The sequence below is a fragment of the Atractosteus spatula genome, chromosome 13, assembly GCF_055471065.1.
Source record: "Atractosteus spatula isolate fAtrSpa1 chromosome 13, fAtrSpa1.hap1, whole genome shotgun sequence".
In the NCBI taxonomy this organism is placed as follows: Eukaryota; Metazoa; Chordata; class Actinopteri; order Semionotiformes; family Lepisosteidae; genus Atractosteus; species Atractosteus spatula.
In genome coordinates this window covers 911,178-935,669 of record NC_142718.1, presented here as the reverse complement: position 1 = coordinate 935,669, position 24,492 = coordinate 911,178, and the positions used below count along the sequence as shown (strand labels likewise).

Sequence of the window (24,492 nt, the reverse complement as noted above, 5' to 3'; positions counted from 1 at the left end):
TCCTCTTCCTCAGGTGTCACACCCAGCTCCCTTCCTCCTCTTCCTCAGGCGTCACACCCAGCCCCCCCTCCTCCTCTTCCTCAGGTGTCACACCTCCTCTCCTCCAGCGTTCTGATGTGAGCAGCTGTACCTGCCTGCTGCACAAGCTGGAAAGTACAGGGGGCTGGAAGGGTAACTGTGTCATCGTCTCTGTCACTTTGCGCTCTACAGTTCCAGCACAGAGACCTGCTGTGCTGTGTTGGAATCTGCATTCCAGCGCATAATGACTTCCACGTGCGTAGTGTGCGCACGTCCATTCACCAGGAATCTCTGATGGGGGTGGAGTGTAAGGCTAAGGCATTAAATAATCGCTTGTGGCACGTCTTGATTTCTGTGTAAGTCAGAGTACAGAGTGGAAATTTCCATCGCCGCCTGCACCTCATCGCGGATCTGGCTGGACCTGAAAGTGGGAATTCTTACAGCATGACGCTGGAGCCTCCAGCACAGGGTTAGTCAATGACCCTTGAGCTGCTCCATCGCAACTTCCCAGAATCACAGTTACAGTTTAACTGTTGCGAAAACATGTGAGGTTTCTCAACGCTGCTTAATGGGGCGTTGAAAACATGCGTCTCATTCCATATCATTGGATTAGAGCTGCTCTGAATTAACACACCTTAAAAACATTAACGACAAAAAGAGGATATGGAAAACATGGGCAGACTGAAGAGCAGGCTGAAAAACAGATTATAAATATCCAGCCTGAGGTGAGTTTAAGACCAAGAAAACCCACAGACACACTGACCCTCCAGGAGCAGGACTGGACAGCCCTGGTGTAGAGAGACTGGACAGCCCACAGACACACTGACCCTCCAGGAGCAGGACTGGACAGCCCTGGTGTAGAGAGACTGGACAGCCCACAGACACACTGACCCTCCAGGAGCAGGACTGGACAGCCCACAGACACACTGACCCTCCAGGAGAGAGACTGGACAGCCCTGGTGTAGAGAGACTGGACAGCCCACAGACACACTGACCCTCCAGGAGCAGGACTGGACAGCCCTGGTGTAGAGAGACTGGACAGCCCACAGACACACTGACCCTCCAGGAGCAGGACTGGACAGCCCACAGACACACTGACCCTCCAGGAGCAGGACTGCACAGCCCTGGTGTAGAGAGACTGGACAGCCCTCAGACACACTGACCCTCCAGGAGCAGGACTGGACAGCCCACAGACACACTGACCCTCCAGGAGCAGGACTGGACAGCCCACAAACACACTGACTCTCCAGGAGCAGGACTGGACAGCCCTGGTGTAGAGAGACTGGACAGCCCACAGACACACTGACCCTCCAGGAGCAGGACTGGACAGCCCTGGTGTAGAGAGACTGGACAGCCCACAGACACACTGACCCTCCAGGAGCAGGACTGGACAGCCCACAGACACACTGACCCTCCAGGAGCAGGACTGGACAGCCCTGGTGTAGAGAGACTGGACAGCCCTCAGACACACTGACCCTCCAGGAGCAGGACTGGACAGCCCACAGACACACTGACCCTCCAGGAGCAGGACTGGACAGCCCACAGACACACTGACTCTCCAGGAGCAGGACTGGACAGCCCTGGTGTAGAGAGACTGGACAGCCCACAGACACACTGACCCTCCAGGAGCAGGACTGGACAGCCCACAGACACACTGACTCTCCAGGAGCAGGACTGGACAGCCCTGGTGTAGAGAGACTGGACAGCCCACAGACACACTGACTCTCCAGGAGCAGGACTGGACAGCCCACAGCACACTGACCCTCCAGGAGCAGGACTGGACAGCCCACAGACACACTGACCCTCCAGGAGAGAGACTGGACAGCCCTGGTGTAGAGAGACTGGACAGCCCACAGACACACTGACCCTCCAGGAGCAGGACTGGACAGCCCTGGTGTAGAGAGACTGGACAGCCCACAGACACACTGACCCTCCAGGAGCAGGACTGGACAGCCCACAGACACACTGACCCTCCAGGAGCAGGACTGGACAGCCCTGGTGTAGAGAGACTGGACAGCCCTCAGACACACTGACCCTCCAGGAGCAGGACTGGACAGCCCACAGACACACTGACCCTCCAGGAGCAGGACTGGACAGCCCACAGACACACTGACTCTCCAGGAGCAGGACTGGACAGCCCACAGCACACTGACCCTCCAGGAGCAGGACTGGACAGCCCTGGTGTAGAGAGACTGGACAGCCCACAGACACACTGACTCTCCAGGAAACCCCTGACATAAATCTGTATTAACAGCTTCCTCTTTTCAACTGTCAGAATAACAGCAGCACGGGAGAATCAATTAAGCTACTCAGAAAACAGAAGTAGTTATAAATAACAAACAGAACTGAGAATATTTGGACATGCTTTACGATATGTGTATTTTTACTTCAATTGTGACTTACTACAGAGTTTCTGAAGTGGGGCACTTGTATTAAGTAACCATGTATCCTACATCATGAACAATCTCTCACTGTTGGCTGCTGATGAGTATCTGCATCAGGGTGTGGATTCAGCGCTGGTCAGTATTCAGACATTCTCTTCCTCACTGACTGGGACTGGGACGTGTCCCTCTTCAGATTGTCACTTACTTCAAGCTGCTGAGCTCTCAGGACAAACAGACGATACACATGACATTCTTCAGCTTTTTATTATTCAGCAGTAATTCTTTAGACACTCTTTCCTGAGTCACAACTAGCCATCTCCCATACACACACGCAAACACAGCTCTCCATCTCTCACACCCTGACACAGCTCCCTCAAGCTCACACAAACACACACACAACTCTCTCTTGCACACTCTCTGACACACCTCTCTCTCACTCCTGTGCACACTCTCTGACACAGCTCTCTCACTCCTGTGTGCACTCTCTGACACAGCTCTCTCACTCCTGTGTGCACTCTCTGACACACCTCTCTCACTCCTGTGCACACTCTCTGACACACCTCTCTCACTCCTGTGGGCACTCTCTTGACACACTCTCTCACCCCTGTGCACACTCTCTGACACACCTCTCTCTCACTCCTGTGCACACTCTCTGACACAGCTCTCTCACTCCTGTGTGCACTCTCTGACACACCTCTCTCACTCCTGTGCGCACTCTCTGACACACCTCTCTCACTCCTGTGCACACTCTCTGACACACCTCTCTCTCACTCCTGTGTACACTCTCTGACACTCCTCTCTCATTCCTGTGTACACTCTCTCTCACTCCTGTGCACACTCTCTGACACTCCTCTCTCACACCTCTCTCTCACTCCTGTGCACACTCTCGGACAAGGCGGCCTTGTCTCTTTGGCGGGACTGTGGGATCAGTCAGCAGCAGTGAGTTTTCTCAGTTCTCAGCTCTCGTCTGGCTTGAAGGCCTGTAACTTGTCCATCACGTCCGAGAACAGGGCCTTGACCGCCAGCTTGGCCGCCTCCCTGGACCCCTCTGCCGACTTGGCCGCGCGGCCCCCCTTCACGGCCATGGAGAAGGCGCCCACCGCGCAGCCCGCGATCAGGACGGGGGAGGGCCCGGCGGCGGCGGCGGGGAGCAGGAACACCACCCCGAGCAGCGCCCCCAGCAGGACCCCCAGCGACACGCCGATCAGCACGTTGACCCGCTTCCTCATGAGCCTCTCGACCGCCTCCTTGCGGGCCGCGTCCGGGTCCTGGTCCGGGCCCTGGCCCTGCTCCCGCAGGACGGCCTCCTGCTCCTGCCGCAGGGCCGCCTCCGTGCCCTGGTACATGTCGTTGGTGAAGCAGCCGCCGCCGCCGCGCGCCACCATGGCGTCCACCTTGTCCAGCAGCTCGCTCACCTGGGCGCGGTCGCCCGGCTCCTTGTTGCGGAAGAGGTGGCAGCCGCCCCCGCACCTGCCCACCAGCTCGGCCAGGTGGGGGTCCTCCTGCACGAACTGGGCCAGCGGCTTGCCGGCCAGCTCCTCGCCGCGGGTCAGCAGCACCACGGTGTAGCGCAGGGCCTGCTCGCCGAACAGCTGCAGGATGGTGTCCACCACCCTCCTCTCCGTCCGCTTCCTGCGGCCCACCCGGATCACCAGCAGGAAGGCGTGGGGCCCCGGCGCGCTCAGCGCCACGCAGCGCAGGACCTCCTGCTTGACCTCCAGCTCCGACAGGTCGGTGTCGAAGAAGCCCGGCGTGTCCACCACCAGCACGGGCCGCCCGTCCACCTCCCCGCGCTCCAGCGCGCTGCGCTTGGTCACCGACCTGGGGCTGGCCTCGCTCCGGAAGGCCTTCCTGCCCAGGATGGTGTTTCCCGAGCTGCTGCGGCCCTGGCCGGTCATTCCCAGGAGCACCAGCCTCCGCTCCCCGCTGCCCTCGGAGCCTGCGGAGGAGGAGACGGGGCGCGTGAGTCCAGGAGGACCGACATCCCGGCGGAAGAGACCGCTACCCAGGAGACTTACAAGTGAGGGGAAGAGCATTTCAAACCCAGAGCCAGAGAGAGAGCACACTCTACGCAGAGGGTGGTGGGAGTGGGGAGCAAGCTGCCCTGCCATGTTGTTGATGTCAATACCCTGGCTTCTCTCAAGACAGACCTGGATGAGATCCTTGGAGAAATAAACTGTGTGTGTTGGGGGGGGGGGGGATAACCGATTCAAAATGAAAACAAAAAGCACTTCTTTACTCAAAGGGTGGCGGGAGTGTGGAACAAGCAGCCCAGCCTGAACTGCAGGATGAGATGCTGGGATTAATTACTATTTAATTACCAACTGGAACAGAGGGGCCAAACGGCCTCCTGGAACTTGTTCTGTTTCTAGGGGGCAGAATATCAGCCTTAACAACATGCTTTCCCAGCGCGGGGCTGATGTGCAGCACAGGCCCCTCTCTCTGAGACCCCATCAGTGTATTCACACTGAGTGCAAATCCACAAGGTTTCATTTTTTTTACATGACCTTGCAGATATGACGTGTGTTTAGCTTCCTGTGCTTCCTGCTCGCACTGAGCTGTGGACACACCCCACCCTCTGCACAGCTAAATCTGAATTTCCTGTGCGGATCTGAGATAAACAGCAGCCAGTTCTTTCAGTGTTTTCTCTGTACTTCTTACACTTCATCTGCACTGAATCACAGACCAGTGCACGCTCCCCCTTTCTGCTCTGCTATACAATAGAACAACATCTGCACCCAGGCCATCCATAACCATGGAGGAGGATCAGATGACATCACTGTTGTTTTCTGGATTCACTTCACCATCTTGGATGAGGTCTTAAGACATGCCCGGCAGCTTCCAGAGCACTGCCTGCCTGAACACCAAGGGTTCGCTCAGACGAATCCACTCACCTGCCATCGTCTCCCTGGGTCTGGAGTCTTCCTGTCTGCGAGAGTCCTGTTCCTGCAGGAGAGCAGCGCCGAGTCTCTCAGCGTCCTTGTGTCTGAGTGTCTGAGTGTGCGCAGTGTGTGAGCACAGAGCAGAGAGAGGCTACTGTGTGTGTGTCAGAGCAGGGCTGAGAGGGAGTGTACTGTGTGTGTCAGTGCAGGGCTGAGAAAGTTTAGTGTGTGTGTGTGTCAGTGTAGAGCTAAGAGAGAGTTTACTGTGTGTGTGCAGAGCTGAGTGAGAGTTTACTGTATGTGTGTGTGTAGAGCTGAGAGGGAGTTTACTGTGTGTGTGTAGAGCTGAGAGGGAGTTTACTGTGTGTGTGTAGAGCTGAGAGGGAGTTTACTGTGTGTGTGTGCAGAGCTGAGAGGGAGTTTACTGTGTGTGTGTGCAGAGCTGAGAGAGAGTTTACCGTGTGTGTCAGTACTTGGCTGACAGATCAGACTTTGTGCTGAATGGAAAAACTTCAGTGTTTGTTCCTGCACTGAGGAGTCAGACAGAGCTGTATTGTTGAGCAAACAAGGTACAGTTCTATGTCTTTGTATCTGTGATGAGCAGTATTAACACAGCCTCTGTTCCAATTATCTCACTACAGCAGACAGGTCCAGACAGATGTTTCTGTTTCTTTCTAAAAACCACATCGGTTTCTAACTCATCTAATGTGGTTTCAGTATAGAAACATAAAAGAAGAACCATTATCTTAGTCAGATTCATCAGCTTCAAAGCTCTGCAATAAATCTGAAATGAAAACAACCAGTCCTGACATTATCCAGTACTCTCTATTCCTGTAACCCTAATCAATATTCTCTAATACTCTCCATTACTGTAACCCTAACCCCAACCAATATTTAATACTCTCCATTACTGTAACCCTAATCCCAACCAATATTCTCTAATACTCCCCATTACACACCAGTATTCTCCAGTGCTCCCCATTACACACCAGCAGCCTACAGTATAAACAGTAATTCTGTGGGGACTGGGGTTGGGGAGCCCTGATTTGGGGTGACCTCTAAGACAACTGTACGGCCCTTCAGTTCAGAAACATAGATTTGTTTATTTCCACAGTGTTGACACACAACAACCTCCAAAACGGACTGCGTATCAAAGTGCTCAGTTCGGGGCGCGGACCCCGGGGGGCCCGCCTCACGAGCAGGTGCACTGCTTCTTCCTGGCCGGTGCCGGGTCCCGGTCCGGGTCCGGTCCGCGGGTGTAGAACTCGCAGCCGTGCTCCAGCCGGTTGCGCTGGGCCATGCTCTCGACCTTGTCCAGCAGCCGGGGCACCTGGGCCGGGTCGCCGGCGGCGCCGTTGTCGAAGACGTGGTAGCGGCCGCCGCACTGCTCCACGAGCCGGGCCAGGTACTCGTCCTCGCCGAAGAACTCCTCCACGGGCTTGCCCTCCAGCTCGTCCGCCTTGGTGAAGAGCACCAGCGTGTAGGCGGGGCCGCGCGCCCCGAACAGGCCGCGCACCGCCTCCAGCGCCGCCTTCTCCTCCGGCCCGTAGCGCTCGTCCAGGCCCACCAGCAGCAGCAGGGCGTGGGGCCCCGGCGCGCACAGCGTCAGGCTGCGGGCCACCTCGGCCAGCAGCGCCTCCTCCCCCATCTGCGTGTGCAGCAGGCCCGGCGTGTCCACCAGCGTGAGCAGCCGGCCGTGGGCGCGGCGGGACCGGCGCTCGCAGTCGTGCGTCACCGACTCGCGGCTGGCCTCCGAGCGGAACTCCGGCCCGCCCAGCAGCGTGTTCCCCGAGCTGCTCCGGCCCGAGCCCGTGATGCCCAGCAGCACCATGCGCAGCTCTCCCGCCCCCTGGGGACCTGCGGAAGAGGGGGCGTCAGCGTGGAGACCGGGGAGCAGAGCAGCGGACCGGGACCGGAGAGGCTCACGACAGCAGGCGGGTCAGCCCGCGGGTCGGTATATGACCAACAGCAAACTAATTGCACAACACCGATCATGAACGTTGATCGAATGAATGTTCGACTATTGTTCGGGGGGATTTCTAACGGAGTGGGTTCGGACCGGGTTCGGGTCAGTACTTTCAGCGTTTTAAATCGGGTCGGGCAGGTGCGGGTCAGAAAAGAAGCCGACCCGCGCATCACCAGCGCGCAGGGTTTACCATTCTTGTCGTTTACGCTACAACACGGCTGTTACCACGGCGACATGGTTATAACCATAGTATAAGCCGGTAATTACAATGTCATTACCAGGGTGCAACCCAATCTGAAGCCCTGTCGCTGTGGGAGAGGTACTGTAAGCAGAGTGAGCACTTTCTCTGTAGGCAAGTCGAGAGGGGTCACGTGTGACTAAGAGAAACTGGCACAGATCCTAGATCACAGATCCTAGAGGGAGGGAGGGGCGTCTCGTTAGCTCTCGTTAGCTCACTAGAGCATGACAGACACACACTCCCACAGCAGGCAGAGGGTGCCATTCCAGTCCAGTCCGGAGCAGGTCTTCGGCACAGCCGGCTGCCCAGTGACAGGGCCGGACTAACCGGCGGGCCGTGCCTGAATTTCACTCGGGAAGAGCCCAGGGAAAACTCTGCGTCTGGGAGACCCGGGCAAGGGAGCTGATCAGATTGACTGTGCACACCTCCTCCCCTCACACTGACCCTGCGTAGCTCTCATCTCTCTCAGTGTCTCCTCCCTGTGCTGCCCTGCCCTGTGTCTCACAGCTCTGCTGGCAGATGAGCAGTGATCTGAGGATCCCAGCTGCTGTCTCCCACACGCCCAGCAGTCTGTGATTCAGAGGACTCAGCGCAGGGCTGGTTCAGAGTCACAGCCTCCCGGGCTACAGAGGCCCTGCTGACACAGACAAAGGGATATTCCCAGTGGGAATCCTGTTGATGGTGAGGAATGGCTTTTTCGGACGGCTCTCTCTGCCTCAGCTCCTCCCCCTCTCCTACAGGAGCTGCACGAGGCTGAAGAGAACGGTGGCCACCCTCTGAACTGCAGGCTCTCCGTCTCCAGCGGAAAGCAGGCTGGACTCTCACCACACCCTTTCCGGTTTCTCCATCGCTACAGCCCTGGAGACTCCAGGACAGCAGGGAGAATCTGAGTCCTGCTCAGCAGCACACGGAGCCCGACCAGAACCGGGTCAGCACGCGGCTCTGAACAGGCTGTGCCGCATGTCAGCGGGCCTGACAGAGCAGCTCTTTGTTCTCAATCCGCGCAGGAAAGAGGAAGCAGAGAGACGCACAGGCAGGAGGAAACAGCCCTCAGATCGCACTGCTGCCTCTCCAGGTGCTGCTGCAGCTCGTTCTGCCCCAGTCTGCCCCAGTCTGCCCCCTGGCTCTGCCCCCCCACCAGGCAGAGCAGCCTGGAGACCATGAAGAAGAGGCCCTGTGCCCTGAACGTATCACACCCTCTCTGCCCTGAACACAGACACTCTCCACACTGCTTGAATGAACAAGCCACACCAGAGCACTGGACACAGCTGTGTGCATCCAGACCCACCACTACAGCCAATCTCTCAGCCTGGGCAGGACAGGGGCTCAGACTGCAGCCCCACTAAAGTCTACACCGTCTACAGGCTGGCTCGGAGCTCCTCAGACTCAAGCAGAAGACCACTGACCTGCCATAGTGCCTGCGGTGCTCCTGAGCCGGGGAGAGGTGCTGTCCGTGTGGCGCAGGAGACAGGCGCTCAGTGCGTCTCGGCGCGCTCAGCCAGAGAGCAGGCAGGCAGAGCAGGTCCTGAGCGCAGGATTGCGGTCTCCGAGAGGTTTCGGTTCTAGCCCTTGTTTATCAGAAAGGGAGGCAGGTCCACAGGAGTCCGCCCTCTGACGTAGCTCTGTCCTCCCTCCCCCTGGACTAGTCTGCAGGCAAATGAGCTCCTGGATTGTGTAGACAGAGGTTGGTGAGCAGCGAGAAGAGATGACGTGGCAGACGTCACGGGGAGGGACTGTCAGGCTGGTCTTCCTCTTTCTGTGCCAGGCTCACAGCTCCGCACACTGGCCCACACTGCCTCTCTGCCTCGCCTGCCAGTCTCTCAGCTCTAATCAGGACCCTACACTGCCTCCATCCCTCTTTTACAGAGTCTCAGCTCCAGCAGCTGGGCCTCTGTGCCTCACTCTCTCACAATCCCAGGACTATAACTGTAATGTCCCTCACTGCCTCTCTCCTTCCTAATATCTCAGCTCTACCCACTGTCCCACACTGCCTCCCTCTCTCTCTCAGCTCTACCCACTGTCCCACACTGCCTCCCTCTCTCTCTCAGCTCTACCCACTGTCCCACACTGCCTCCCTCTCTCTCAGCTCTACCCACTGTCCCACGCTGCCTCACTCTCTCTCAGCTCTACCCACTGTCCCACACTGCCTCTCTCTCTCAGCTCTACCCACTGTCCCACACTGCCTCTCTCTCTCAGCTCTACCCACTGTCCCACACTGCCTCCCTCTCTCTCAGCTCTACCCACTGTCCCACACTGCCTCTCTCTCTCAGCTCTACCCACTGTCCCACACTGCCTCTCTCTCAGCTCTACCCACTGTCCCACACTGCCTCTCTCTCAGCTCTACCCACTGTCCCACACTGCCTCTCTCTCTTCAGTGTCACCTGGGCCACTAGTTCAATTTCATCTCCCATTAAATTCCCTGAATTCAGAATCCCTAGTTTCTTAAGGGGAAGGAATTTAGGATTTGAAAGGGAAAAAGCTGATAGAGTTCCTACAGGAGAGAGTCTGTTCACTGAGAGTCTGTTCAGCAGACATGAGCCTTTCTCTCTCACAGCCAGCTGAAGATAAACTGTCCATCACATGACCTTCACACGACGCACAGTCCTGACACAGTGTGGGGACTCTTGTTCACTGTGTGAGGAGGCTCTCTCAGACAGCAGTACTGCTCAGCTGTGCTTCTGAGCCTCAGTGTGGAACAGTTCACACACAGGTCTCTGATCACAGCTTGACTACCACCATTCTCTTCACAATACATCTGACTTCAACCTGCACTCAAGGTGTCCACAAGAACACACACTGTGTAACTACAATAGTGTTGGAGTAACTACAATAGTACAGGAGTGTAGGGGAGGTGATCAGTACTGTAGATCTCCAGGTGTCAGTGTGAGCAGGAGTGTGGAGGAGGTGATCAGTACTGTAGATCTCCAGGTGTCAGTGTGAACAGGAGTGTGGAGGAGGTGATCAGTACTGTAGATCTCCAGGTGTCAGTGTGAGCAGGAGTGTGGAGGAGGTGATCAGTACTGTAGATCTCCAGGTGTCAGTGTGAACAGGAGTGTGGAGGAGGTGATCAGTAGACTGTAGATCCAGGTGTCAGTGTGAACACAGTGCTTGAGGTAAGCCTGTCTCTATCACCCCTGTATCTCCAGCTGTCAGCAGGTCTCTGCATGTTAACTCTCTCTTCCTGTATCTCCACTGTTCCGGAGCTGCGTGTTGTGTTTGGAAGACTCCCTGCTGGCACAGACATGCCCGCTGTGTGCTGAGGATGGCAGCCCAGGCCTCAGTGCCAGCTGGGAGGCCTGCCCTCAGTCCCATGATGCACCTGTGTGGGGAGTGCAGACTGCAGCACTGAGAGAAGAGGAGAGAGCAGTGTGCTCCTCCCTCTGGCATCACAGACCTGCCCTTCGCTCTGCTCTCTTCTCAGCATGAGAGTCAGGACTGGCTGCAGGACCCTACACCTGCTTTCAGCAGATCCAGATATTCCACATTCCGCACAGAAACACAGACAGAACCGGCTTCAGCAGAGGGTAGACACACACAGAGGAGCTTCAGTAAAACACAAATGTGTTTATTCAGCTCTACAGGAGTGGCTACAGCTCACATCACTGCTCCTGAGACTCCAGACCAGTTTAGTCTGGTGTCCCACTGGGACATCAGTGCATGCAGACTGGTGCCCAGACTGTCCAGCCTGGACAGGAGCTTCTGTAAGGGACAGAAGAGTTGACGTCAGTAGACGCCCGGCCCAGCCCTGCCTGTGGTTCTGTAGAGAGTCGTCAGTCCCTCACCGCGCTGTGGGCAGCTGGTTTCTGCTCATCAGCCCTGTCTGCTGTGAGAGGTGTCTGGGGCCCGGCTGGGCTCCAGGGGGCAGGAGAGTCATGTGAGCCTCACAGGGCCGGGCAGGCTCTGAGCTGAACGCGTGGGCCGCAGGCAAACACGCCACATACCTGTGGTCTGCCGTTTGCTCTGGGGCTCTTGTACAGTCCTGCTCAGCATGAACACAGGCTGTCACTGAGCTGCACACCAGTGTGACCAGGTGTGTCACTGTGCTCACAGGCCAGCTCAGCATGATCAGTCCAGGACAGTGTTCTTTAATGTTCTTGCAATGTGATTCAGACACAGACAGTCAATAGCCAGCGCAGAAAAGAGGAGGCAAGGAGATCAGCTTTAGGTTTTCCTGTGCTCCTCTGCACAGTTTCAGTGTATTATACCCTGTCTTACAGCAAACTCCCAGTTTCAGAGTCTATTTCTCTCCCTTTCCCAGATTAAAGTGAGTCAGGGCACAAAGTCGATCACTGATTGAAGCAATCCAGGGAGTGATGTTGATCCCAGAAGGCAGCAGAGTCTTGAGTGACCATTGCCACATGATGAAGATCATCACCAGCCAGATTAAACTGACTCCTTGCCTCTGCACAGATACCAGTTGCTGATTAGGTTCGCACCCACTGTCTGGATTGAGCTCACGTTCTGCCTGTTGGCCCTACAGGGTTGTGGTGTTGGCAGGTAGATGGAGCCAGAGTGCACTTTGCCACACTGAGGCTCCGTTTGTATAACTACAGCACAAACACAGCGCTGATTTCAAGGAAACTCCTGATAGAAAAGGCAGAGAGTGAAAAGAGTTTTAATCGAGACGTTTGTCCAGCAGGGAGGGTGTGTGTATCTCTGTGTAGAGTCTCTCAGGAGCTGTGGGACAGGGGGACTGATAGCGGGGTTCTGTTGCAAGAGCAGCAGTAAGTGTGTGCGTGGGCTGCTGCCAAGGCAACCAAATATTTGTGCTATGGTGAGGTCACTTCCTGTTTCTCCTTGAGGCCAGTCCAGGAAGAGACAGAGCTCTCACACAAGAGGGCGCTGTGCAGCTGCAGCCACACTGAGGACAGGAAGAGACAGAGCTCTCACACAAGAGGGCGCTTCTTATTCTTCACTTCAGTATCTGAAGAGGTGCACTTCCTACTGCACTGTGACAGATACTCTGGGATTAGAGAAACATTCTTCCCGAAATTCAGAAATCTAATCCCAGAGTTCCCACACCTGCCAAAACCACAACAGGTCCCAATCCTACTGGGAGAGGGAGGAGGGAACTCAGTTGATCTGGCAGCCCAGTATGTGATCTCCTGTCACAGCCTGAGGAACAGTGAGTCCGTCTCCCAATAATGCTCCAGCCGCCTACAGTATATGTCAATATTTTATAATATGTATTTGTTGTAAATGTCTGTAATATGTCTGTAGATTTTATTTTACTTCTATTTTTTGTTTTGTTCCATGTTAATTTTATTATTTTTATTTGCTTTGGCAACACTGATTGTACCCATCGGTCATGCTAATAAAGCACCTTGAATTGAATTGAATTGAATCTGATGATGTAGCACTCAGGTCTGAAGACTTCTTTCACAGAGCTCAGGGATTGATCTGCTCCAGAGATGAGGTGCAACACAGCTCAGACACCTAAGAAATGTTCAAGATAAAACTCAGGCAAAAACACTCCAATAACCAAATCTCACTTTATTATTGAACAGAGAGGATGCAGGTTGTAGGACTTGAGCGGACTACACAAATTCACTTGATTAGCAGAACTTGCAGAACTAAATATGTATTTATATCAATCACACTTATCTAGAGAAAAACACAAGAATAATAGAGGAGTCTTGCAGAGAGCACTGTCTATCAATAATAAGAGATAACAATGGAGTGTGTTACTGTACAGAGCCCTGTCTGTATCAATAATAAGAGATTATTATGGAGAGTGCTGAGGACAAGCTTTGCACTCTTGACTGGTGAGAACACCACATTCATATATATATACACACACACTTCCATAAAATACAGATGTATTTGCTCAGTGTGGTCGATAAGTAATGAAATGTTTATCTTTGAAGTCATTAAGCTCAGTGAAAAACAAACCAATGCTCTCCAGTGCCATTTTCCACAGCTCTTTCTGCTTGTTCTTCTCCTCAGCATTTCGGTTTATGTCAAATAAACCTGAACTACTGAATGTAAAGAAATGCTTTAAGTTATCAAATTTATAGAATTGAAAACCAGTTTCTGTTGTAAAGAGCATCCTGCTGTCACATGTCTCCTCATCCTCCTCATAAAAATCCTCATTTTTCAGATACGCCTCAGAGTGGAAAACACAGTGTGCAGCTGTAGGGTTATCACTGGCATTTTCCACTACCAAGCAGACAGCATTGAGATCACCAGAAATTTCAGTTCTCTCAGTGAATTTCCTGATTTACTCCTCAATTAGTAAATTCCGTTGGTGCCATTCTCCGTACGCAGGAGCATCAATTATAGTAAGAGTGTATGGGATACGAAATCCCTTTTCACAAACTATTTTGTAAATCGTCATCCACTGAGTGTCCAAATCAACTTCAGAACAGGCTGGGTCTGTTACTACAAATCTGTAGTCATCTTCGAAGCTCACACCCAAGATGTAATTGAACATGGCATTAATCAGCATGGCTTTGTAATGGGCTCTGGTGCCAAGCACAAGGATTGTTCTCTCCATAGAATCGTCACAACACACATCCTCCAATTGTGCCAAAGTACAAAGCCTGGTGTACTGCTCCTCATCCACAGTCTGCTCCTGCAGGTGAAGTTTATAAAGAGCAGGCTCCACACTCCTGAGCAAATCACTCCTTTCTAAATACCTACTCTTCTTTGTAGTGGCTTGAAGGACTTTGCTTGGGGCTCCAATACCATTATCCCCACAACTGGCCAGGACTCTGATGGAATAGGTGGTGTCTGGTGTCAGATCTCTCATCTCAAAAGGGATGGTCTGGCACCCTTCCAGCACTTCTGAGGTCCACTTTTCTGTACCATGTTTTTTGTACTCGATTATGTATTTACGCACAATCTGGTCTGCTATAGTCACTGGTTTAGCCCATTGTATTTTAATCCTTGTGTGTCCTTCTTCAAGCACAGCAAAGTCTCTGGGTGGGCCTGCTGGCAATGTGCTCGCAGTCACAGAGTCACTGGCAGTGCTCTTTCCTAGTTTTGTTACTGCTGCATATCTGAACATGTATTTCTTGTGTGGAGACAAACCCGAAACCGTGAAGCACTCTTTCACTTCACAAGTTTCAACACATTTCCATTCTTCTAAGTCTGACACATTCTGGGTCTGTTCTGAATCTGTGTAATACACTTTATACTGTACTGTTTCCTTTGAGCCATACGCTGGTGGTGTCAGCTTGAGGGTGATGCTGTTATGTGATCTTTCAACCACCAATGGGGCCTCAGGCTTAGAAGGGGGATGGAAGTCTTTATTGACAAGTCTTCCCTCCTCGTACAGGTAGATTGACACTCCACGGTGATCAGTGTCCATCTCAGATGCAATGAGGAACTTGCTGTTACTATTCTTGTTGGAGTTCCAGAATTCCAGGAACCGTTTGGCCAGTTCCCTCATGCGCAGGGATACAGTTTCACTGCTGAACCACTGCTCCTGTGAGCTTGCTCTGACTTGCAGTTCAGATTCCTGAGTTCTTAAGAACTTCAAGAGCTCTTCCAGGTAGGGCTCCTCTTCATGCAGTGAAGTGAAAACGAAGCAGAGAACATACTGCCCTGTGGGGTCCAAGATCTGCTCCTCCAACTCGCTCCTGTTTACCATGACCTTGATGTCTTTCATCAGTTTCAGATATGCCTTCACAACATTTTTCTCTGTCTCTTTGTTTTCCAGCCATTCAACAAGAGAGGAGTCTTTAAAAGGGGACTCCTCCTTCCTTTTCAAGATATCTGCCAGCTTATTCTCCTCTTGTCGTCCTCCGCGGATCTGAGGCAGCACCTCTGCCAGGTTCTTCTGGAATGTCAGCTTGTAAATGCGACAGAGATCTTTGAAGCGTTGTGCTTTTCTTTTGATCTGGCGGAACTTGCTAGCAACCTCGTTTTTCATCAGGTCATTGCTCTTCATTTCACAGTGCCCAAGGTGTTCCAGGATATTTTGTGCGTGATACACCAGCTCCACACTGATTTCACGAACCAGCCTGGCAGCCTGGTCATTCAGAAGTTTAAGGGGGTAAAGCCAAACCTTGATGGGCACTGCGTGTTCCTCCTCAGGCCCAAGCAAATTGGGAAGCTTTGAGTACACTTGAATCGCCTCTTGGAAGGTCACAGGGTTCGATGTCAGCTTGAAATCTCCATAGAAGGTGCACTTGATTTGGTCAACTTTTGTATCAGTTTTCGTGTTGACATTGACTGAACCTTTGACTTCACCACCAATCAAACCCATCATTTTAATTGCTCCCTCCATGCTTCCCTGAACTCCCTGCTTAGTCTCATCAGAGGAGATCTCACGGTCAAACACAAAGAAAGCCTGGGCACCATAAAGCACCCCTGTGACCACGTGTGTGGCTGTGCCCTGATCGAACACCTCCTTGAAGGCAATGTTCTGCTGCCCCAGCTGGTTCATGGTGAGCTGCTCAAACTTGGTGGTGGTGCGATAGTGCAGGGTGATGCGGGCCTGGTGCTTAGATGATTTATTGTCATTCAGAAAGCCAGCAGATCCCTGGACACTGATCATTCCACCCAGAACACTCACTTTCAAAGACGCAGACACATCCAAGGATGAGGTTTTCTCCTCAATAGAGTCCGATGTGATGACTTGGAAATTGGAGTTGCGCTGAGAGCGAACATCAATAGACTCCTTTATTTTATTCAGCTCCCATAATGTGACACCTGCAAGAAATAAGAATTATTTACAAATGCGCATACATGTATGTCTTAGGCAACACAAGTAATATTTCATACTGGACATCCTTCGTATTCCTTGTACTTGTACATCGCCTTCCATCTAGCAGTGCAGATCCCACTTGTGTGATGTGTGACAGTAGTTTTGTGACAGACGTGTAATTGTGATCGTCGCGGTTCCGAGCGGGCTCATGCCCTCCACCACCCGTTACGTCCTGCAGCACCTGGGGCGTGAACCCAGGTCTCCCGCATAACACAACAGGGCACCAGCAGCGTGAGCTAAAGGAGACCTCCCTCAGCCCAGGCAGCTGAGGTCCCTGCTACGCGCAGGGAGGGCGCTGACGTCACCGTATCCAAACTTACTCCGCTACATAATAACAAACTACAGTCCATCACTAAATAGGTTGACGGGGAACTTAGGGAGCCCAGACCCAGAATTTAACCTGGACACCTCGTATTTATAAATATTGTGCCTTGGAATCTTCCTACATCCAAAGATGTTTGAATTGCATCTCTATAGACACAGTGGTGTGAAGAATAAGTGCAGAGGTTTAAACTCAAGCAACAGGAGTTTTTATTTTAGAAATGCCAAGCTTTAAATTTAAAAATGTGTTTTAACACCCGAAGACTTGTGTTCCAGGTATGCCTTGGTGTTAAGACATGAAATGCAAGAAGTGGCACATGTCCTGTCACTCTGACTCTTTAGTTCCACTGATCTTATAGGGAATTCAAGTTTGGTGGTGACTAAAGATTGTAAAATGTTGTCATTAAATCAATCAGCTCACAAATTAATTCAATTAACCAACTAAGAGCACAGGGAGGATGAAATCAAGAATTATCTGTAGCCGATCTAGGCAGTGTGAGTGATGAGGATCTTTGACCTGGGTTAGGAGCTGCCCTGGAATGTTTCTGACGAAGATGATGAAAAGACATGTTTACCTGGAATGAGGGAGTCGCTGCGGCAGTCGTACAGCATTCCCAGCTGGAAGGGCCGGCCCAGAGAAGCCAGCTCAATTGTGTCATTCTTGTCTGCAGACATGGTGCTGTTACTCCAGAAGGAGCTCAGGGAGGCGGGTACCAGCAGAATAACTGCAAAACACACCAAAGCTACAAGTGAGCAGTTTAGCTTCAATTGACTGCAGTGCAAAGACAAAACAGTCAAAAGATGTTCAATAAAAGTGAATAACCTACAGCAAAGCTTTCACAAGCAAGCAAACATTTCAAACAGTAAAATGACACAAGGCACAAAACAAGGAAGACTGACATTTCTGGAGATGTTAGCAGCCGTGTTGTTACTCTGGACCCTGTGTTGTCAAATTCATAACAGGAACCTCACAACGGCTTCTTTCTGGCCTAAATATTAATACTAATATAGATACTACTGCCTCAGTGAAGACCCCAAACCTGTCCAGTGTGACTGAAGTATTGACACATGCCTTTAAAATTCAGATCAGACTCCTGCATCACCTTATTAACTGGACTAACGTGTAAAACACATGTTCCAAAAAGGTGTCACCTCACATCTTATTTGAAACTGTATCTGAAAGTTTAATCTGTCTCTTGCCTGGAGACAGGACGATATTCAAAACTTCTGAGCTAATCTTTTTTGTCGTTTTACTTCTGTTGTGTGCTGTTAAAAAATGTGGATTATGTTTTATAGAACAGAAAACATCAGAAATGTATCAGAAGCACAGGGTAGCATTTTAAAGCACCAAAACAAACATAAGAGAGAAACATGATCAATAAGAATTCTCCACTTGAATGTATAATTTCTTTACTCAGTTTCTTAACATGTGTTACACAACACTGCAGATCACAGTAAACCTCTGTAGTTGGACAGCATATCCATTGGTAAAATCACAATAACCAACACAGCAATTTAATACTGTAGGTGCCCTGGTTTCGTATCAATGCAAGAACTCTGAACTGTTGTGTTCAAATTCCTTTTTAAAAAAAGTATTAACAGCATATTAATTAATAGACAGTACTCAATTGGAGTATTTTGGCAGTGTACAGATCTCAGATCTCAGTGCACCTTTCTTGTCAAAAAGGCAGAAATCATGCACTAGTAAATTCATTATTAAAGCATAGCTCTTGCTCTTTCATTAGTCAAGTTTATGTGAAATTAAATGTACTTACTTGAGTGTGAAAGGGTTCAGCTGGTGAACAGCTAGGGGCTACAAGCTTTTATATAATAATGTCACAGTCACATGGTGAACCTCGTCCTACAGCCTTCAACCTAATGAATATGCAATTAAAACTGAAGTGATAGTTTTGGGTCAAGAACAAGTTCCTGAATAACAAACATCCTTTTGGCAATAATTCAGATGCATATTAGACAAAGGATGACTAGAAGTTTTAATAAAACTAAACTACTCCTTCTATAACAGCTGCAATAATTTAACCACAGCTTCTTACTGTAGGGCCAGACTGGCTTGGAATTTTGACTGTGATATTAATTCTGATTGCCTTTGTGCTATATCTGTTCTGTCAGTAAAACACCATTTCATAATTCTTTTTAGTATTCCCAGTAAACAGCTCTTGTTACCTCCTGGTCTTGTCAGCTTAGTTTGAAACAAGGCATCTTTCATTTGCTATGTGCTATTGCATATGAATCCTCTCAGAATTAATCGTATTAGTAACTTTTTGTCTCCTTGTGCTTTTTGTATTGCACAACCACCACTGAAGCCTGCAGAATTACCTGAAGCCTCAAGTACCCAAGACCTGTTTGTTTAAATGAGGGTTTACTGCCATACCTCATCAGTGAATGTGTAGCTCAGTGAGTAAAGATGCTCTATAATGACTTTATAAAGTATCCCCCTGACCATAGAACCTGGTGTCAGACTCTAAGAGTAATAAACAGTGAGAGATATAAAACAACAGTTTCCTTCTCCAGGGCTGTAATATTTCACCTGTATTGTATATAAACAGTCAATTTTAGCAATTAGGAGTCATGTTCCCTGACCTAATCTGTAGAATCTCTAGAAATCCTCTTTACAGTTTAACCTGTATAGCCACAGAAACAACAGGCAGGCAGCTTCAAGCTGGTTAAACTATCCAGCCCAAGAGAGGTGATACTCTGAGAGAACTGAGGATGAATCCTGACACTTATTCACAAAGCAAGAGTCTGTCTGTACCCACATGGTGTAGCAGAGATGGCGTCTGGAGTCCTGAGGAACACCCTATAGATTTGGGACTGGGGGCATTCCTGAGTGAGAGCCACTCTTATACCTGCTGTCAGGAGACGTGAGTGATGCTGTGGAGCTCTGTATCTCCTGGAAGGTGGCTGTGACCTCTGTGTCATGGCAGCCTACAGAGAGCCTTCAAGCTTCCTCAGTGTGGAAGAGAGTGTCTGCAGCCTGGGAACAGCTGAGCCGAGCTGCCCTTGAGCTGCATGGTGTGGAGATGAGAGCCGAACCAGTAGGTGATCACTGGGTCAGTGTTTACAGTGGTCTATACTGGTGTTATAAGGCCAGGTACAGTCCCTAATGTGAAGCGCTGTGAGATGAGAGATGGGAGACAAGCACGTACACAGTTCCATTTCTGTCTCACTGTGGTCAGAGCTGTTACTGAGACTCGGAGTTTCGCTGACTCTGTATTGTAGTTGAAGTCTGAAGCTGACATAAAATTGGAAGTGGAATTAAAAGAGAAACAAGTCCTGAATCTGACTAATTCTGTGCGTTGGACAGGCCAATGTTGAAACAAGGAGTGAGAGCTGCACAGAATTCCTCTTTTCTTGAAGTTCTGCGACATGCGAGATTGGAGATGAGCAAGTACACACTTCACATTGTGGCCAGAGCTGCTCCTAAGACTCACAGTTTGTGGTTGACTCACTGTATGAGGTTGAAGTGTGGAGTCATCACAAAACTGAAAGTGGAATTAAAGGAGAAACAAGTATGTGAGCTGGTATCAGGCTCTCAGCATGTGAAACGGTTTCTGGAAGAAGCTCAGGTCGGCCAAGTAAGAGTGAACGAGAGGTGACAGGCACAAGGAGCCTGAATCTGTCTGATTCTGAGGGAGCCGGACAGGTCATCGTTGATATACGTGCAGGGAATACTTCTCTTCTTGAAGTTCTGTGAGGTGAGAGATGGGAGACAAGCACGTACACAGTTCTTTTTCAGTTTTGAAGACAGCACAGCAAAGCCAACAAGGTGTTAAGGCCCTCACCCAAACTGAAAAATCGAACCTTTGACAAATTCTTGATGAAAAAAGTGCCAGAAATGTTTCAGTTATTACAGAAGGTGACACAAGTTTATTATGTATGTCATTATTAGAACATGTAAAGTGCTTTCCGAATATATTTAACCCAGTAATATACCATTTTGTTCAGTTAAAAATGAGTTTTGCAAGTTTTAAATTGCATGTGTTTAGAACAAAATTTTAATGCTCAAAACGAACACCTTTATTGGTGAAAGAAATTAATCAGCAAAAACTGCAGATAAAAATCAATTTCTCAATAAATCAAATTTTCAAAGTTAGGTTAAATACTGTATCGGTTAAGAGTGGGTCCAAGTGCACAAGATCCATTCAGTGGCAGTCAAGAAAGAAATCAGACAGACTTTTAACTTGTAAAGAAATATGTTTTCTTGGGTTTTTAAGACTGCAACAAAAAAATCTCACCTACACTAGAGACCAAAACCAGCAAAAAAATGTATATTCAGCACCTTATAACATATTCAATATGCAAACCTTCAATATGGGGTCGCATTCTGTGAATAAACAAAATGGTGCACATTTCTAAATAAAATAAACAATAAAATATTTTATTGAAAACCTGAATTCTCATCCTAACATTTGAGGAAGTCATCAGGATGTGAAGAGAAGTATATAATAATGTAATGTTTCTTTATTAGCCCTATACAATTTCTTGCATTAGGAATTTGTCTTTTCACAGACCCCAGCTTGCTCACCATGAGACACACAGACCAGGGAGAGAAGCTGGGGGTCAGAGTGCAGGATCAGCCATCGTACAGCACCCCTGGAGCAGCTGGGGTAGAGGGTCTTGCTCAGGGGCCCAACAGAGTAGGATTCCTCTGCCAGCCGCAGGATTTGAACCAGCAACCTTCCAGTCACAGGCGCAGATCCTGAGCAACAGAGCCACCCTCAAGTACTCAACTATATTGACTGTATGCTGTAGGTATTTAAAACCTTGAACTCAATATGTTGTGGAATCATGTTTGACAGCCATCAGGCTCACAGGATGCTTTGGGTGAGGCTCCACCAACTTTACACACCGGCTTGGTGAAATTGTTGCCCATTATTCTGCCTGAATTCAACTCTTTGGGCTGAGTTTCTCCATCTCTCTTAAGCTGCTCCGGGATCAGTTATGGGATCAGTATCTTTCCACAGATTCCCAGTGGATCCCAAGTCAGGACTGTGAATCACTCCAGTGTAGCTTTGGCCTTATGCTCTAGGTCCGTGGTTCTCAAACTGTGGTACGCGTACCACTGCTGGTACTCAGCGCGCCCCCAGGTGGTACGCCGGATGACCCTGGAAATTTGTTGTGTGCACTGAAAAATCGGGACGGGTTTTCATATTTTCTATTTTAATGAAATTAGTTTATGTGTCAAGTACGCAGCCTACGTACTACGATACAGCGCACGCTAATTCACGAGTGGACACAAGAGATACTCTGTAATTCTATACCATTGTATAGGAATGCGTGCTACAAACGCAAGTGACCAACTGTATTTAAAAAAAGCAAATAGGGAGGTAGGAGAATGTGCGTGGTTTTGGAACACTGACAATCACGGGAAAGCGTGATAGATAACAGAAAAACATTTCAGAACTGTTCTAGGTTAATTTAAGAAAAATACACTGAGCGTCTCTGTTTCAATCCCATGCGCAGGAAATAAAAACTTATTTTAACTTCTGAGACGGACTCCTGAAACGGAAACGGGGGGAAATGCGAGCTTGCGGATTGCTAAAGCAGGTAAGCCCCACACTATTTGTGAAGAACTTTGTTTACCGTTGGCAGAAGAGCTGAACCGTATTATGTGTGGAGAAAAAAGCTACTAAACAGCTCGACCTGCTGCCCCCTCCGAAAGACACGGTCACTCGCAGAATTATTGATAATGGCGGATGATGTCAAAAGTACACTGATAGAGCGCGTTACGATGAGCAGATGTTTTTCACTGCAATGAGATGAGTCTGTTCATGTTGTCGATTCGGCCAATTTGCTCGTTTACGTTCGATACGAGTTTGAGGGTACGTCCCATGAGGACTTTCTGTTCTGTAAGCTGCTACCAACAGGAACTACAGGAGAGCACGTATTTCAGCTTCTGGATGAATTTATCGCAGAGAATGGCATCGACGGGATAAAATGCGTCGGAGTTTGTACAGACGGTGCTAGAGCAATGACAAGCCGACACAGAGGTGTAGGTGCACGAATTAGAGAGGTTGCTCCAGAAATGAACTGCAGCATCCACCGCGAGGCCTGGGCCGTCGAGGAAATGCCTGACGATTGAAAATCCGTTAGACTCTGTTAGAAAGGTTTTGGCTGTGCGATGCACTCCGTGGGGTGGTGTCAGAGGTAACAGCTTTCCTGAAGTTTAGAATGGTCGTGTTTGACCATATAAACTTTTACACTTTATTTTACACAACCTGAATGAATTCTATTATTTTACACAACCTTACGGACACAACAATATCACATATAATAACAGAAGACAGGAAAGAAAGAATAAACACGCTAAATGAATATTTCCCAGGCTTCCAGACCTAGACAGGAGCAGACTGGAGCACTGCAGGTGTAACGACAATTTCTAAAATGGTTAAAATTCCTAAATGATACAACTCCTAAATGAATGAAGATTTGAAACAGTTGGTATTAAGGCCTGTTAAGTCAAAAATTGATCACGTTATTTAAAGCTTGGATAGAGTGAGAGTACTGCACAAAAAAAGAAAATACCACAAAAAGAGGTGTGCACATTATTTTTATTTATTTGATTTTTGAAAAGCATTTTTATCTCCATTTTGATTTTTCAAACTGACCATTATGTTAGAATAATACCCGTACAAAAGAAAAATTTTCCTTCCTGAATACATGATAGTTTGTTCATATTGAGAAATATAATTCATAAATGAACAAACTCAGACTAGATGTTTTAGAACTACAGTATAGGTCTATTTCTTACCTAACCACCCATCTACCCACCTACTACACATCAACAAAACTGGAATCAGTGAAAACACACTCATTAACAAAACACATGTACTTACAATTAGACATCATCTCTGCCAAATCCTTTCTCAACCTATGTCTACGTTAAAGACAGAATATATGGAATGTTAGTATAAAGAATTATGTACAGTACATGTGTGTATAACATTAGCTGTCAAAGACTGAACAGCACGTCTGGGCTATGGGGTTCAAAGTCTATGCGTGTTCCTTTAGAGAAGAGTCTGGTATAAGTTCTTACAACTTAGGTATTGTATGTGATTTCTAGCTATCTTGTTCAGCAAAGTAAATATTCTTACAGGAAATATAAAAATGCCGACCTTCTAATGAATATCTGTCATAAGCATTTCATTCAGTATTCATATGCTATTTTTCTGCCAGAAATACCTGAATGTTCAGTATATATGAGTATAATCCATTTTCAGTACAACTTTAATTTCCAATCTGAATTACTGCTTTAAGGAGGAAGTACATTTACTTATTTTTTGACAGTGTACCAATAGAGTGTATTTATATTTGTTAGCTCCTAAAGTAGGGGCACAGGGGTGGTGCTGTGGTCAGCATTGCTGTCTCACAGTGCTGGGACCCTGGGTTCAGCTCTGGGCCTGGAGTGCTGTCTGTGTGGAGTCTGCATGGTCTCCCCATGCTTGTGTGGGTTTCCTCCCACAGTCCAAAGACAGGCTGGTGGGTTGATTGGCTTCTGGAAAAGGGCCCTGGTGTGAGTGTGTGTGTGTGTGTGTCCCATGATGGACTGCTGTCCCATCCTGAGTGTTATCCCACCTTTGCTAGGATAGGCTGCAGTTCTCGACTGGATAAAGTGGTTACAAAATGGATGGAAATAATCAAGTGTTTTGATTTCTGTAGCAAACACAAACTTGTATGAGACTTAATGCACTTACTGTAATTAAAAAAATTCTGGAAATCTTATTTCTCTTAACTCAGCAGTAGTAGCGTCGCTTGCTGTATCCGACAGTGGTATGAAATTTTCTTGAATGAGTCACACTGAAACCTTGCTGGATTGCTATATCCAGCCCCTTGTTTTAGTACTTTCCTACCACCCTGGTCTGGAAATTAAAAACCCACTCAATCAAAATCTCTGCAGCTCTCTTGAATATATCTAGTACTGGCAATAACCAACTCAGAAAACATTGCTT

At 49.2% G+C, this 24,492-nt stretch overlaps 3 protein-coding genes across 3 annotated transcripts; all 3 read right to left on the bottom strand.

Moving 5' to 3' along the window:
• Positions 1 to 2,650: 2,650 nt before the first annotated feature.
• LOC148821515 (GTPase IMAP family member 7-like) lies at positions 2,651 to 6,245 on the bottom strand. Its single transcript, XM_088930912.1, has 2 exons — positions 5,297 to 6,245; positions 2,651 to 4,341 (listed from the first exon to the last, which is right to left on the bottom strand). The coding sequence occupies exons 1-2, from the start codon at positions 5,301 to 5,303 to the stop codon at positions 3,359 to 3,361; spliced, it is 990 nt and encodes a 329-aa protein (XP_088787038.1). The 5' UTR covers positions 5,304 to 6,245; the 3' UTR covers positions 2,651 to 3,358.
• A 124-nt stretch (positions 6,246 to 6,369) lies between these two features.
• Positions 6,370 to 9,103, bottom strand: LOC148821514 (GTPase IMAP family member 9-like). Its single transcript, XM_088930944.1, has 2 exons — positions 8,895 to 9,103; positions 6,370 to 7,141 (listed from the first exon to the last, which is right to left on the bottom strand). Exons 1-2 carry the CDS (start codon positions 8,899 to 8,901, stop codon positions 6,477 to 6,479), a joined length of 672 nt encoding a protein of 223 aa, XP_088787070.1. The 5' UTR covers positions 8,902 to 9,103; the 3' UTR covers positions 6,370 to 6,476.
• A 1,979-nt stretch (positions 9,104 to 11,082) lies between these two features.
• On the bottom strand, positions 11,083 to 17,197 carry LOC148821513 (verrucotoxin subunit beta-like). Its single transcript, XM_088930748.1, has 4 exons — positions 17,098 to 17,197; positions 14,026 to 16,146; positions 12,273 to 12,349; positions 11,083 to 11,187 (listed from the first exon to the last, which is right to left on the bottom strand). The coding sequence occupies exons 1-4, from the start codon at positions 17,195 to 17,197 to the stop codon at positions 11,083 to 11,085; spliced, it is 2,403 nt and encodes an 800-aa protein (XP_088786874.1).
• Positions 17,198 to 24,492: the final 7,295 nt, after the last annotated feature.

Coding starts and splice junctions, on each gene's coding strand:
- LOC148821513 (XM_088930748.1), bottom strand. CDS start 17,197: ATGTCTGCAGACAAGAATGACACAATTGAGCTGGCTTCTCTGGGCCGG. Junction 16,147..17,097: donor CAGCGACTCCCTCATTCCAG/GTAAACATGTCT, acceptor TATTTCTTGCAG/GTGTCACATTATGGGAGCTG. Junction 11,188..12,272: donor GCCTCAAGGAGAAACAGGAA/GTGACCTCACCA, acceptor TGTCCCTTACAG/AAGCTCCTGTCCAGGCTGGA.